Here is a 15,369-nt window from a genome sequence, read left to right as displayed (position 1 = left end):
AAACCTCCACCAATGGGCACACAACGACACACACACACACACACACACACACAGTACTGGGCTCTATGTTAGCTAAGGACCCAGCTTAGCTTCTTTACCCAACAACAGTGTCCGCAAATCTCCACCCTTCTGTTCAGCTTTCAAGTATGTGTAGCCCATACTTTGTCTCCATTTGGGAAGACTTTTCCCTTGCCCAGTGGCATTCCCTTTGCTCCTACCTGGGGCCATAGATCTGACGTCATTTTGCAGTCTCCTCCTTCTCCTATCAGATATTTATAGCAGCAAACAAACTAGAACAACTTAAATGTCAAAGCACTGGGGATGTCAAATAAGTCGTGGGAGGGTCAAACATTGAGATAGAGTAGAGTCAACAAAATGACAACATAAAAACAGATTAATCTACTGGATCTTTTATTGCTCAGTGAAAAATTAGGTTGGAGAATGTTAGAAATTTCGGGGTGCAGTCATAGAGGGCACAGAGACTAATCGACTTTCAGGCAAGAAAGCTTTTTTTTGAGAAGCAGCATGGTGGCAGTGGGGAAGAAAAGTGCCATCAGCATGGTGGGGGTCTGAAGTAAAGCTTCAGCCCACTTGAGACAAAGGGAGAGCTGTAGTTATGTTTTGCTTTCAGGGGTGGTCAGTTGGCCAAGATAGACAGGGGTTTAGCTGATGGTTTAAGTGATGACTGGACCAGGGTGAGAACTGAGAAGGAATGGCGTTGAGCCAATGGAGAAGTGAGTAATGGGTTTTAGTGTCCTTTTAAGGATTGGAATGTATATAGCTGAGGAAGGGGGGCTTTGGGCAAGATGCAGTGGCTGATCACCAGGAAGTTTTGCACAAAAGTCTTGTTTAATGTGCTGCTTGTGAAAGTCTGCATCTGGAGTGGAATTTTCTAACAGAGAACAGTTTTTTAAAATAGTATATCTTCATTTATCATTTAAGTATGTCAATATATATATGTTATGTTTATATGTGTTCATGGAAAAAATCCAAATGGATGTATGTCAAAGTGTTAACCATCACCTTTGATGGTGGGATTTAAGTTGATAATATCTTGCTCATGTGCATTTTCCATTTTTCTACAGTGACCATGGATTACCTGCATAATCCTCTATTCAACACCTCTGTACGACCACCCCCCACATGAAAGAATAAATCCTGCTCTCAGTATATACTCTAGCAAAATCATTTACACTGAAGCATCAATCATATGTGAAGCCTGACAGAGGCTTTTTATTTTAATCAGTCAAAAGTGTTAAGCCAAATGAAGGTGGCACAAAACATATGGGAGAGGGTTTTACATTATTTTCCTTCATTGTTGGGGAAGGAGCTCCCAGTCCTTTTGAAAGTGCTCCTCCTCCAGGCAGTCCCTGGGGCTGCTGGGCAAGGGCTACATTATGGGTGGTGGTGGTGGTAGTGGGGCAGTGCTCTTCTAGAAGCAGGCTCCTGGACTCAGCAGGGATATCTTGGTGCTGAGGCTCAGGCACTGGCTGATCTTTGTTTTCTCTCTTACAGCACCTGTCTCCGGGACCCCTGGTAAGTTCTCCACCCACATCCTCTCTCTCCCCCAGTTGCACTCATCCTCTTCTCTCAGTGCTCTGTCTGGATCCAGGCGCTCTGAATGTGATAGACCCCTGTCAGAGCCAGGAAAGGGCAACTGCTCCCAGAGGATGATTTGCCTGTCTCCCTCTCTCCTTCTCTCTTTCCCCTCTTCCTAGGGAGGGAGGTGGTGGGAAGCCACAGTGCACAGGTGCTTCAAGCTTCTGCTGCTGCTATGGTGAGATGTCATAGATACTGTCACAGAAAATGAGAGCTCTGTTCTCCCTCTCAGTTGCCTTCCTCTCGCCAAATAAATCAAGAGCTCAGACAATTTTAGTTTCAGCTTCATGCAAAATCACATGATCTTCATGGGTTGCCCCATGGGTTGATAAATCCTCTACTTTGCATGTGTCTGGGGCTTCAGGCCTGTTCTCCTGGACTGAGAGAGAGGGAGATGCCTCTGGTTTCAGCTTGGTGGACTGAGCTTTGCTGGGCACTTCATTCCCTACACCATTCACCTTCCAAGGACTGTAGCCCAGCTGGCAAGAGTGGGGCTTTCCCCGTGGGCACTGAACCTGTAGCTCTCTCTACTTGCCCTCCAGCCTCTCTTCCTCCCTCTTTATCCTTGTGAGGCCACAGAAGTCTCCTTTGTCCTTGGGTCTGATCCAAGGCCATCCTGATTTCCTTTCTAAGGTATAAAGAATGATATTGGGTCAGACAGAATCTTTACATGATATCTTCACCAGATGCTCACACTTCTCTTCAACCAGCTCTGGAAAGGGTTTATCCATTAGTGTCCAAATGCCTCAGTTTACAGGGGAGGAAAGTGAGTCCCCAAAGAGTACATATGTGGTTTGTTTGTGTGTATGTGTATGTGTGTGTGTGTGTGTGTGTTGGAGAGAGAGGGAGAGAAAGGAACTGAGGAATAGGTTAGCATATCCCTTGGTGAGATAGTTATATTTCTAGGATCTTTGTCTTTCTAACTCTTGTTCCTTCTTACCTTCTCCTTTTGAGGAGCAGTTGAGCTCCCTGAAAGGCCCTGGGTTCCCTGGGGCCTCATAATGGGATGCATGAGTAAGAGGGATTGCCTTTAGTTCTGGGTCTGGCTCCAATGTCAGTAGGACCACGGGCATGTCTAGATCTGAGATTTGGGATCTTCTCAGGCCCGTGGGGTTCCCTTTCCTCATGCCATCCCCTCTCTTTGCCTCTCAGCAGATCTCCCAAAGGCTGTGTTGCAACTTGAGCCCCCATGGATCAACGTGTTCCAGGATGAGTACGTGACTCTGAAGTGCCAGGGGCCCTCCAGCCCTGGGGAGCACACCACCCAGTGGTTCTTCAATGGGAGCACCATTCCGACCCAGGTCCAGCCCAGCTATCGCTTTAAGGCCAGAAACAATGATAGCGGGGAGTACAAGTGCCGGACGGGCCAGACGAGCCTCAGCGATCCCGTGCATCTGGGCGTGTTTTCCGGTCAGTGGAGCACAACCCGGGGAGGGTCTTGGAGGACAAGGAGAGATGAAATCTGCTTATGTTGCAGAGCATTTCAGGATAGGGGTGTGGCCTGTTTGCTGGGAAGCATAGGCTGCGATTTCTTTGAAGTCATTTTTGCCCATTCATTTCCCTTTTCACCCATCTCCTTTGCTCAGCTTGTCTGGTGGGGGTGGAAATTCTTAAGAAATTCCTTGAGCATAGGTTAATGATTATTTTTGTCTCAGTCCTGATTGAGCAAGAAGGCTACAAGGTCACAAATAGGCAGTCGAGTGTGAGAAAAACAGATGGAAAGCCTTACTATATAAAAACCCTTCCACTCCTATGCAAAGTAGAAAAGTAGAGGGTTGGTGTCAGTCAGACCATAACTGAATCCTAGTTCTGGAAGTTACTGGTCATGTAATCATGGTGATGTTATTGAACCCTTGACTCTCAGTTTCTTCATCCACTCAACGGGGATGCCTACCACCTCCCTCATAGGGTTCTCATGAGAATCAGTGTTTCCCTGACCCCTGCTCTCCGGGCCCTTGCACCATATTCTAATAGCCCTTGGTGCTCTTCTCTGCCTTCTGTTTCTCTTCCACCAGACTGTGGGCAACTTGAGGCTAAAGTTGTGTCTTATCCATCTGTGCATTTCTAGCCTCTGACACAGGGCAGGGCTTAACACGTTTGCTGAACAGATAAATGATTTTACAAAGATCCTGACACACAGACAGTTCTCTTTAAAGAGAAGCCACAAAGTCATCATGATGACTGTTGTCATTATTACTCTTCTCTTTGTCTCCTCCCCTCACCTGATCCCTAGATTCTCTTCAAATGTACACATCAGGTTAATAACCCACTTGTGACACTGCTGCCTTCAGACAAAAAGCCTGCAGAAGTGGAACTCCACATTTACTAACATTTTTCAAATAAACTGACATTTGTTAGAAATCCAGGACTTCCTACCCTCTCTAAAGACACAAATTTCTGAGGTCTGTGCCCTGTATCGTCCTCATATGCTGTCTCCTCTGTCAGATTGGATTGCGCCTCCATCCCCTCAGGGAGGGAACTGCATCTTAGGGTCTCTTGTATCTTCCTGTTGGGTTCAGGACAGGGCAGCAGCTGGGTTGATTTTCTGCCTTCTCTCTGAAAAGGAAAGAGAAGACGAGCATATCCTGAACATCTACTCTGTGCCAGGAACTATAATCTCCATTTTCACAGTTGAGGAAACTGAGTCTCTGTTTCATAAATGATGAAGCCAAAATTAGAGATCAGGCTGGCCTGATTCCAAACTTAAGCTCTTTCCTCCACATTATCTTGACTCATCAGCAAGGGAGGTCTGGGTCTTGCAATCTTTCTGTGGCTTTCAGATTGGCTGCTGCTCCAGACCTCTCGCCAGGTGTTCCAGGAGGGAGAGCCCATTGTGCTGAAGTGCCACAGCTGGAGGAACATGCCTCTGTTCAAGATTACGTACTACCAGAATGAAAAATCCAAGAAGTTTTTCTTTAAGGAGACAAACTTCAGCATCCCACAAGCCAACCACAGTCACAGTGGGGATTACCATTGCACAGCAGTGATTGGGAAGAGACAAGTCTCCTCACAGCCTGTGACCATCACTGTCCAAGGTTAAGAGAACTTTGTCAAGATGTAGGGAGGGGAGAAGAGGGGATGGACAATCAGGGCTAAGGTCCTATGGGCCTACACGGAGAGCTGAAAAATGTCACAGCAGCAAAATTGGGCACTGAGGCAAAGAGCCAAGGAAGAGAGTTGTGGGGGCGTTGCTAACTATTGGTCAGTGGGTAGGAGTAGGGGCCAGAGTTTGGAGCCCCCCATATCCAGGCCCCTGAGTTCTCCAGCTCCCAGGTGCTAAGTGGCAAGGTTGTTGTCCCACATTGAAATGCAGTCCCCATAGAAGGACAGCAGTGGGACTCCCTAAGCTTCTGGACATTCTTAAGAGCTGAGGTTTGCCTGGTCTCTTCCCATGTCTCCCATTATGCTCTTTCATTCCAAAAGGCATGTCCTGCATGGATCATTCAAGGTGCTTTATACCACAGTGATGCCTCCATCCAAGGGAGGCTTCAGGTACACCCTCCCCGCTGTCCCTGAGGACTTAAAGGAACCCTTTCCTCGGTCCCCATGCACTCAGCAGTGTGCCAGGCCCTTTACTACTTTGCTGGAGAAACCTGGGCATAGGGGAGACACAAGTCCAGCCACAGAAACCCTGTGCAGGAAGGGTTGGGGGATGAAAAGAGATGCACTTGTGAGTGACCCAGACCACTCCAGGTGACAAGCACTGGGGCAGAGCAATGGAGGAGAGCAGGGAGGGGCAGTGGGGGACAGAAATAGTACTGCCTGATCAGAGGTCTCTCTTCCCCAGGGCCCACCTTGCACATTTCTTCACTGGTGATTTCTGTGGTCTCTGGGATTGTGGCACTGGCCACTGTCATTGCTCTGGTAACCTTGTTCTACCTCCGACGAAAGCGGACTTCAGGTTTGTGGCTTCTCTGGGTCCCTCTTGTGATCAGTTCCCACTTGCCGAGGCCCTACCCCAGCCTTGGCCAGAACCCCTATCTTTGGACTACAGCATCCTTAGCATTCACATACAGCCCCATATTACAACCGTTCATTCACTTGTTAATTAATTTCATTCAACACACATTGAACAAACTCACCTGTGTGTCAAGCACTGTGCTAGACACTGTGGGTGATGCCAAGATAAAGTCCAGTTGTGCTCACAAGGAGTTCATGGTATTGTGGGGATGATAGATGCACAAACAGATAATTACATTAAGATGGGTTAGGAGCAATGGTAGAGAATTGTAAAGGCTATGATGCAGGCACAGAGAAGGCCACAGAACCCAGCAGGAGGTGGCATAGTTAGAGAAGGTTTTATGGAGAGGCAGTATAGTGCAGCGACTGGGGCACATGTGGAGCCAGACTACCTGGGCTCAAGCCTCAGCTTCATAGCTCACTAGCTGTGTGACCTTGGGTGGGCTTCAATTTCCTCAACTGGAAATTGGGTTCACTAACAGAACCTATCTCATAAGGTTATGAGGATGAATGAGGCTGAAGCTCTTAGAACAGTGCCTGGTATAGCAAGCAGCACATACATGTGAGCTATTACCATTATGGAGGAGGGGGCGTTTGGGGGGTAGAAGTTAGCCATGCAAATTGGGCTGGAAGAGCGTTCCAGGCCCAGGTTCAAAGGCATGGAATGAGGAACATCGTGGCTGGGATGGGGTTGAGGGAGGAGAAAGGTGGCTGTTGTAAGCAGTTGGATGCTTTTGGAGCAATAAATTGTGAAGCAGAAAGAGGAGAGAGGAGGCTAGAAAGACAGTCAGGGGCCAGGTCAAGGAGGCCTCCTCGACCATGTTCAGGAAGTCGAGCTTCATTCCGAAGGTGCTGGCGAGACCATTCACTCCCCGAGGGCACAGCCATGTCTCTCGTTCTCTCCACTGTTTCCCTGCACCTAGCTCATTGCTTGAAACACAGCAAGTTTCTACATAAAAAAAATTCACTGACCGACCACCTGAAAAACTTGAACTCTTCAAAAGCAGCTTCTTTGTCCCTTAGTACAAATGTAAAAGAGCTGAGAGAGAAGGGAAGTTGCCATAGAAATTTAAGCAAATCATCACAATTCATCATGCTGTAAAGCTAGCTTGATGGAGGAAAAGAGTGCTAAAGAAACCCAGACACGGACAAAGTAAAGGGAAAAAAAGGATTCAGAGCCATTGAGAAAGAGAAAACAATATTACTACCTTACAGAGCACTTTGCGATTGGTTCGCAGCTCAGGCCTCAATTATTGATGATAAATGAATGTAGAGATATAGAGAGAAATACTGAGAGGGAGAAACAGTGTTTTTTTTTTTTCCCAAAGGATGAGCAAGCTAAGGAATGGAGTGGCCTTTCAAAAACTCCCAGGGGTCCCCCCTGTTAACAGACTTATATCTCTCTGGACCAGCCCTTTTACAGGTCAGGGCAGACCCTGGGCAGGGATGCTGGGGAGAGGGGAGGAGAGGAGGCACCTGTGTGAGGGGAAGGCCTGTGTTGGTTTTTACCCAATCCTGCCCCAGGTTCTCAGTCCTCAGGACTCAACCCCCATCCCCACCCCCGTAATCCTACTAACCTCCTATGTGCCCCTCCTAGCTCTCCCGGGAAACCCCGAGCACAGGGAAATGGGAGAGACTCTCCCAGAGGAACCAGGTGAGTGCAGCTTCTGCTCAGGGGTTTAGTGATGCCTCTGGGGCTGCCAGATGGACTGGAGCCAGCAGAAAAGGGCTTGTGTGAGTTCAGTTGGGGGCACAGGAGAGGGAGGGGGCGGCGGGAGGAGGGAAGGGACTCAAATCACTTGGTCAGCTCTGAGTCTAACTCCTGGGCCCAGGATCTTGTTGCTGAATTTCTGGGGCCAAGAATGATGGGACTATTTCCAGAGCAGGAAATTAGAGGTATTTGGGTCTTTCTATGGGGCCTTAGCAGAGTTGGCAAAGGGTAGGGGTTAGGAGTTGAAAGCCTGAGGGAAATAGGATTTAGGGTGTAGGATTCTAAGAGGAAAGGAGCAGGAACCTAGGAGAAAAACCCCAGATCTGTTGAAGAATCTGTTTCTGTAGAGCGACAGGGGTGAGGGTGATAGGGCTTAGTTCTTAGTGGAACTTTAAGCTTGAGAAATTCCAGGGCACTAGGGGAATTACTGGGCTTTAGTTGGGGAGCAACTCTTGGCTCTAATGCCCACTGGCATAGTGCTTGGCCATTGTACAGTGAAATCTTGAGCAAGGCATTTCAGCTTGGGGTTGATTCAGGGTTCAGTCACCTCCCTGAGGAACTGAGTGGGTTGGCCTGGATGAACCCTAAGGATGAACTTCCAGGGCTGACGTTCTGAGAATCAGTGGTCATCTGGCCCCTCGGCCCAGGTGGGAGTGTGTAAAAGGAGTAGGCATATTCCAGGCAACTTCTTGACTGTAGTTAAGGCCAAACCACGTAGGCACTTGGAGCTTTCTTTGGGGGCTCTGATGACAGCAAAAACAAGCAGAGAAAGAGGCCACCAAGGACTCTGCTTTACATGGCTGGGGTATGACTCAGAGCAGAGCCAACAGGTTTGAGAGCTTGAAAAAAAGTAGCACTCGCTCAGCAACGCTTTGAACAAGGTCCCTATGTCCCTTGGCCAGGCCAAGTGGGGATATGGGCCTGGGTCTGCACCATGGCCAAACTAGATGTAGAAAAATGTCCAAACCCAACTGGATTAGCCACCTTGACAACAGTGTTCTGTCTATACTGGCTGTTCAAGTTTGCTAATGCTGCAGAACGCAAAACACCAGAGATGGATTGGCTTTTATAAAAAGGGGATTTATTTGGCTACACAGTTACAGTCTTAGGGCCATAAAATGTCCAAGGTAACACATCAGTAATCGGGTACCTTCACTGGAGGATGGCCAATGGCGTCCAGAAAACCTCTGTTATCTGGGAAGAGCACGTGGCTGGCGTCTGCTCCAAAGTTCTGGTTTCAAAATGGCTTTCTCCCAGGACGTTCCTCTCTAGCAAGCTTGCTCCTCTTCAGAATGTCACTCACAGCTGCACTGAGTTCCTTCTCTTTGAGTCAGCTCATTTATATGGCTCCACTGATCAAGGCCCACCCTGAATGGGCAGGGCCATGCCTCCATGGGAATATCTCATCAGAGTCATCACTCACAGCTGGGTGGGGCACATTCCAAGCAAATCTAATCAGCACCAAAACGTCTGCCCCACAAGACTACATCAAAGATAATGGCATTTGGGGGACACAATACATTCAAATTGGCACACTGGCATAAAACTATTTCACAAGGCATTTATGCCACCAGGCACTAGGGCTGATGGCTTCCCAAAAGGCAAAGTTAGGTTGCTGGGATTATTGAGGGATGTGTTAGGGGAATTCAGAATGTGTTTTGTTTCAGAGTTCAGAGCCTGGCAAGCAGGGACTCTGTATTCAGGGGGGCTGAGCGGAAAAACTAAAAGCATTGTCTTAGGTTCCTCCCAGCTTCCTGAGGGATACCGATTTGAAGATGCTGAGGCTGCTTTTCACACAGGCAAAGAGTTTATTTGCAAAAACATGCAGAGAATGTGGTGTGTTTTGGATATTTATCAGAGAAATTTCTTTCTTCTTTTCTTATTTTTTTCTTTATCTTTTTAATGTCACGGAGTAAGTACCAGATTCATCAAAGTTGCAATGAAGATTCTCTATGTTTGGCCAGTGTGAAAATTGCCCTCAGTCTTCTCTCCCTGAAGTCTTTGCTGGCAAAAATCTGGACTTTTCTTCACTCTGATACTGAACAGCCCCCACCTCTTCCCCACTATCTCAGATCCCTCAAGCTGCCTTGTGTCCTTTTGGGGAAGCTCAGCAATTTCAGACAAGAATGTGGCACCAATGACCCTTTGCCAGGGTGGCCAGTGGGGGCGGCTGAGTCTGGGTGTGTGATGAAGGGTGAATGAGGCAACATATTACTCAGCTCTCGGCCTACAGGCCTGGGTTGGGGTCAGTGTGGCCTTGGGTCTGGTTTGGCCTTTGTTTCTGCAGCTTCAGCAACAGTAGGGATAGGCTGTCTTCCACAGCACTGTCCTGGCTGATCGCTGTTCCTTTTGCCCACAGTCTATGTCAGTGATGCTGAAGAGACTGCCAAAGTCGAGGTAAGCTGCCCTAGGCGCCTCCTCTTCCTCCTCCTCCCCCCTCTTCCTCCTCCCTCTCCCCGCTGCTTCTTCCGTCGCCTTCTTTCCTGTGACTTATCCTGGATCCCTGTTGCTCCTTTCTACTTTCTCTAGGCTGAGAAAACAATCACCTATTCCCTTCTCAATCACCTGGAAACTGCAGAGGAAGAAACAGGGTCTCCGAATTACGAGGAAGACATAAATTTCCCGGATTATGAAAACCAAGCTTAGTCTCCACTATCTTTCTCTGGGATTTGGGGAAGAGAATCTGTCAGGGGAGGATTTGGTATTTCCTGGCCTGCATTCCAGTTGGGGAGGACAAGAGCTGCTGCAGTCACAAGGAAGGAGGAGGGTGTTTTCAGAATTACCTGCGTGAGTCCTGAAGCACGCTGCCCGGAAAGCAACAGACGACACAGTGCTGCATGTGCCCCAGCACTTCTCGTCATCAAGACTCTTCTGTTCATACATCCATGCAGCCAAGAAAATTACATTCATTAAGAGATTGTAGCAACAAGGGAAATCCTTACCTTATAGATTATATGAAAAAATTATATGAGTAAACATGATCTCAAAAATGTTAAAATAGACTAACATATACCAAAATGTTAAAAGAAGTTGTTTCAGGGGGAATTATCAGTGATTTTTATTTTCTTTCCTTATTTTTCTATGATCATGTATTGCTGTTATAGAATTATAAAACACATTCCCTTTACTTTTTGAAGTCTGCACTGGTTGGAACGAAGGCTGAACTATCTGGGGTCAGTTTCTTTTCAGTAATAAGAATCTTGGGAGAGAGGTGATGTTTAGAAGGTCGGGGAGAGGGTACATTGGGGTTTGGAGTGTAGGATGAGTGACCCTCTTCTTAAAACTAATATTCTTCTTCAATGAACTTGTCCTCTTGTTTCCATGTCTTCTTCCCCTTACTCCCATGGCCAAAACAATTGCTTTGATTTGCAACATGAGCTCTCAGGAAGACAAGCTTAAGATGAGTACCCAGGGGGGAGGGCTGAGTCTTCGGGCTCTGGGGTCCTCCCATTTAATTACCAGGAGGAGGGGAGGTTCTCAGAGAGGCCATCCCTGGCAGGTTAGAGTCGTGACTGACAGCTTCCTTAAGGGGTTTGGTGGCTGCCCTTGGAGAGGGCTCGTTTTCCTGGCACTCTTATACAATCTGTGCCACATTTGTCTTGCATTCAGGATTCAACGGCTTCCTTGGTTGGGTGGTTTCCATAGCTTTGTATGATACTCACATCTTATAGTCCTGCCACCAAGCTTCAGGCTTGCATTTCATTACAATAAAAAATAGTAATTACAATTACTGGATTATTGAGGGCTTACTTTGTGCCAAACTACATGCTTTAGAATTAGAAAATTTAAGATTGTTAACCATTTATACTTCTTCTTTTGTGATTTTCCTGTCCATATATACTTTGCTTATTTTTATGGTAGCAGTGTATGTCCCTTTATGTTGCATAGTAGCAACTCATTCTTTCTTTATATATACACTAATAATATATTCTTTATATGATTAAAAATATGGATAAGCAAAAAAGTTAATTAAAATCACTGATAAACCAGAAATAATCAATGCTAACATTTAGAGTATATCAATCCACATTCTTATATTGGTAATATACATTATATAAGTAAATGTATTTTTAAAAATTGGATCATATTATATCTTTTACATGTTCATAAATACAGTTAGGCAAAACTTTATGCTCATTTTAAAGGCTTAAATAATACAAAAATATAAAGAGTATAAAGAGTAAAAAGTGTAACTTCTCTTTTGTCCTCACCTTCCCCACCCCCCACCCCAATCCTGTTCCTTTCCCTATGGATGGGTAGCCAATTCTTGAAAGTTAGGTGTATATTTCTGAATTTTTTGGTATGCATTTAACACACATTTATAGGTTTTTACAGACCATAAATGGCATCATACTTTACAAATTATGCAGTTGGATTATTTTGTTTAACAATATGTTTTGGAGATCATTCCATGGCAGTATTTCTTTTTAAGGATTACATATTTTTACATAGGACAAATACTATACCATATTTTATTCAACTCATATTTTAAATGTTTTCTATTTTTCATGATTATACACAATGCTGCAATAAACAACAGTTTTGGATGATTGACTGCCTGTGTGAGTATTTCTGTAAGATAAATTCTTAGAAGTAGAACTGTTGACTCAAACAGTACTTTTCATATTGTCTTTTTTTTTTTTTTTTTTTTTTTTAAAAACAATTTACATGTCCTCCTGAAGTATACTAGGGAACCATTTTTCTGACACCCTTGCAAATGTTGGGCAATCACAATTTTGGCCACTCTGATTATAATGGACTCTGTTACTGTTCGTACCCAGCATGAAGTTCCTCTTATTCTAGTAACAGAATCCTGATTTTGCTTTGGCAAAATAGCTCCAAATATACTCTCAGTTCATGTGGTTAGCTGGGCTGACTTCATCCCTGATTCCAGGGGAGAGCAAACATCGCAAGCTGGGCTAATCAGGTGCTGTTTCCCTGGAATTAAAATCTTGAGCAGAGTGATGCTAAGATTGAAAGCAGATGAAGTTCATTCCTCTCAGTGGCCCTGCCCAGATGAGATCGACTTCTTACACCTCTGAATTCCCCGTTTCATGTAGTCTCTGAGGTCCTTCAACTTTTCCTTCTCTTCTGTTGAATACCTTGTGCTCTCTCAAAAATTTGCATAAAGTAGTGGAAGATATTGTGGATTTACAGCTGCACTGGAATAGTTCTATCTCTATCTCTGGGGACGCCTAACCCTAACCCTAACCCTAACCTGGATGTCTGGTGTTTACTCCTGGCCAAGATAAGGGCAGTGGGATTTATGATATGCTGTTCAAAGTTTGAACCTTCCCCGGCGATTCCCCAGGGTCAATTTCTTTGCTGATGTTTTTTTTTTAACAGGCCTAAACAGGAGGACAGCCTTGCTTGATTATGTGGACAGATGGGCATAAAAATCTCTCAGTCTGCTTCTATTTAGAGCTCTCCTGTAGTTAAGATTTCTTGCATAGATCTTGGTGATTTGATCTGGAGACAGAGGGCAAATAAGGACCCTGGATAACTTGTACATGGGATCTCTTTGACCCCCAAAGCTTGCCTGCACGTTCTCTCACTGCACCTTTTAAATAAATGCCAAATGTGAGATGCTCTGTGGAGTCTGGTGAGTTCTTTCAAATACCCAAACTTGGGAAATATTTGCAGGCAGGCAGAGTCTTGTTGATTGCAACCAAAGATCCCTGACACGTACATTGGGGGAAAAATGGTATCTTGTAAGTTTGCATTTCCCTTCCTATAAATTAATTTGGGCAGCTTTTCATGTTTGTTATCCATTTGTATTTCTTTTTCTACAAATAGGCTGTCCCTGTTCATTTTTCTATTGGGTTGTATGACTTTTTCCTCATTGCTTTTAGAGTTTTAAAGTATAAACTAAATATAATCCTGTGTATTGTGTGTATTGCATATACTTTCTCCTTATCTTCAGTTTGTCTTTCATGGTGTTTATTTTCTAAAGAGCTTTTAAATTTTCATGTTGTCAAATCTATCAACTCCAAGCTCTACATGATCTGGCTCCTGCCTAGATCTCTTGCCTCATCTTCTAGCATTATCTGTTCTGTCATTTCTCCCAAACTTAATAGACTACATAAGGTGTAAACATAACTTTCATATTCACTGAGAAACCAAAAAATTCATGAGACTCACTTTATTGTGATGTTCACTTTATTGCGGTGATCTGGAACTGAGTCCTCAATATCTCCGAGGTATGCTTGCATAGGCTTGCATGCAAGTTTTGGGAAAACACATTTGTGTGTGCTCTTTTCTCAAAACAAGGCACTCTCAGGCAGCTAAAGCTTAGTGTGTTTCCAGGGAGTTATGGGGAGGAAACCTGAGGAAAGGAGGCAGAGAAGAGGTCGGCCCTTGGTCGGGTAGGAGATTCTATATGTATCATAAACTCTGTCATGAATTCAGATCGCAGCTTAAACATCACCTTTTCAACAAGGCCTTCCCTGACTGCCCTTGTCCCACTGCTGTTACTCTGCTTTTATTTACTTCATGGTATCTATGATTATCTGTAGTTATCTTGCATACTTATATGCTTGGGTATTTACATAGATACTAAAATGTAAGCTCAATGAAGGCAGGACATTTATTTGTCACTGGTATATTCCCAGGGACTGGAACAATGCCTGGCACATTATAGGTTTTTGATAAATATTTGCTGTATGAATGAATGAATGAATGAATAAATGAAACTTTTCTCTTAAAGTCTTTGGGTTAAGTGACATGTTTAGGAAGGCCTTCATCCCAAGAGTTCAAAAAGATAATCATATATATTCCTCTAGAATTCTTAAACACTTAAAATATTAGAACTTCAATACTTCTGGAATTTAGTTTTGAATTTGATATAAGGTAAGGACCTCACATAAGCTTTTCCATATGAAAGTCAATTGTCCCAATACCACTTACTAAATAATTCAATGATTTGAAGTATGTCTTTATCATACTAAACTGTCATACATAGGTCTATTTTTTGACTCTCTTCTGTTACATTGTCCTATTTCTCTATTTTTGTGTCAATAACTACACTTTTATTTATTATAACTTTATAATGTATTGTGATAGATAGAAGGTCAAATTTTTTTCATTCTTTTGCTTCAAGATTTTCTTGGCCATTACTGTGCTGCTTCTCTTCCAGATAAACTTTAAAATTCCATGATACTGTTAGGAAATTGGCAGAATTGCATTTCATTTATAGATTATTTGGTTTGACATCTGTTCCATATTGGGTCTTCCTATCCAGGAACAAGTTATAGCTCTTCATTAATTTAGACTTGATAAAATTATTCTATAATATTTTATGGGCTTAGTACCTTTTTTGTGATAAATCCTTAACAAACTTAAATATTTTTTTCCTGTCATTATTGGTCTAAAGTGTCTTTTCTATTTCTTTTGGAGTAAATTTTGAAAATTTTTTACTTTGCTAGGAGATTATCCATTTCATTGGTAAGCAGCTGTATACTGCATTTTCTACTATTTTTTTTTTTGGTAATAATTTATGCATGTGTACTTACATTCCCCCCTCTCATTTCTAGCTTTTGTGTTTTCTTTTATCAGCTAGGATGAGTTCAGCTGGAAATAACAGGAAATCATGATTCATCATTTGGCTTAAACATAAGGAAATGTATTATCTCACATAACCAGAAGTCCAGAGACAGTGTGTCTCCAGGTATAGTACATTAGGACTCTGGGTTCACTTTCCTGCAAATCCCTGGACTCTACCCTGCTTCTTTAGACTAGCAGCAGATATCTAGAGGAAGAAAGGGACTAACTATCTCTTTGTGTCTCTTTCTTAGGAGTGAGGAAACCTTTTTCAGAAGCCCACTAATCTTCCCATTATGTCACATTGGTCAGAACTAGGTCACGTACCTATTCCTAAATCAGTTACTAGAAAGGGGTTTGAGAGTACCCTAATTTACCTCAGTTAATCATTTTGAAGTAGGACAATTGTTGGAAAGTCAACCACCTTGATCACTCTAGCTCTGTTTATCTTAATCAGACTTCCCAAAGATTTATCTGTTTTAATAGTCTTGTCACAACTTTTGATTTATTGATCAAGTCTTTTCCTTTTCTCTGTTTTCCAATGCATTAATTTCTTTCTT

The 15,369-nt window shown here is 44.0% G+C and overlaps 1 protein-coding gene across 5 annotated transcripts in view; it reads left to right on the top strand.

The window, feature by feature from the left end:
- Positions 1-11,822, top strand: part of FCGR2B (Fc fragment of IgG receptor IIb) — a 44,219-nt gene extending 32,397 nt beyond the window's left edge. For 2 of the 5 annotated variants that reach the window (XM_037825493.1, XM_037825494.1), the window contains exons 3-9: positions 1,516-1,536; positions 2,752-3,009; positions 4,380-4,634; positions 5,387-5,500; positions 7,157-7,213; positions 9,630-9,667; positions 9,800-11,822. In XM_037825493.1, coding sequence (XP_037681421.1) covers positions 1,516-1,536; positions 2,752-3,009; positions 4,380-4,634; positions 5,387-5,500; positions 7,157-7,213; positions 9,630-9,667; positions 9,800-9,916 — 860 coding nt within the window. In that variant the 3' untranslated portion in view covers positions 9,917-11,822. The remainder of the gene's footprint in view (positions 1-1,515; positions 1,537-2,751; positions 3,010-4,379; positions 4,635-5,386; positions 5,501-7,156; positions 7,214-9,629; positions 9,668-9,799) is intronic. The other 3 variants (XM_037825495.1, XM_037825497.1, XM_037825496.1) reach the window with 3 other exon arrangements.
- The last annotated feature ends 3,547 nt before the right edge of the window (positions 11,823-15,369 follow it).

The sequence above is a fragment of the Choloepus didactylus genome, chromosome 2 (assembly GCF_015220235.1).
Source record: "Choloepus didactylus isolate mChoDid1 chromosome 2, mChoDid1.pri, whole genome shotgun sequence".
In the NCBI taxonomy this organism is placed as follows: Eukaryota; Metazoa; Chordata; class Mammalia; order Pilosa; family Megalonychidae; genus Choloepus; species Choloepus didactylus.
The sequence above is the reverse complement of the archived record's forward strand: the minus strand, read 5'-3'. Positions and strand labels throughout refer to the sequence as shown.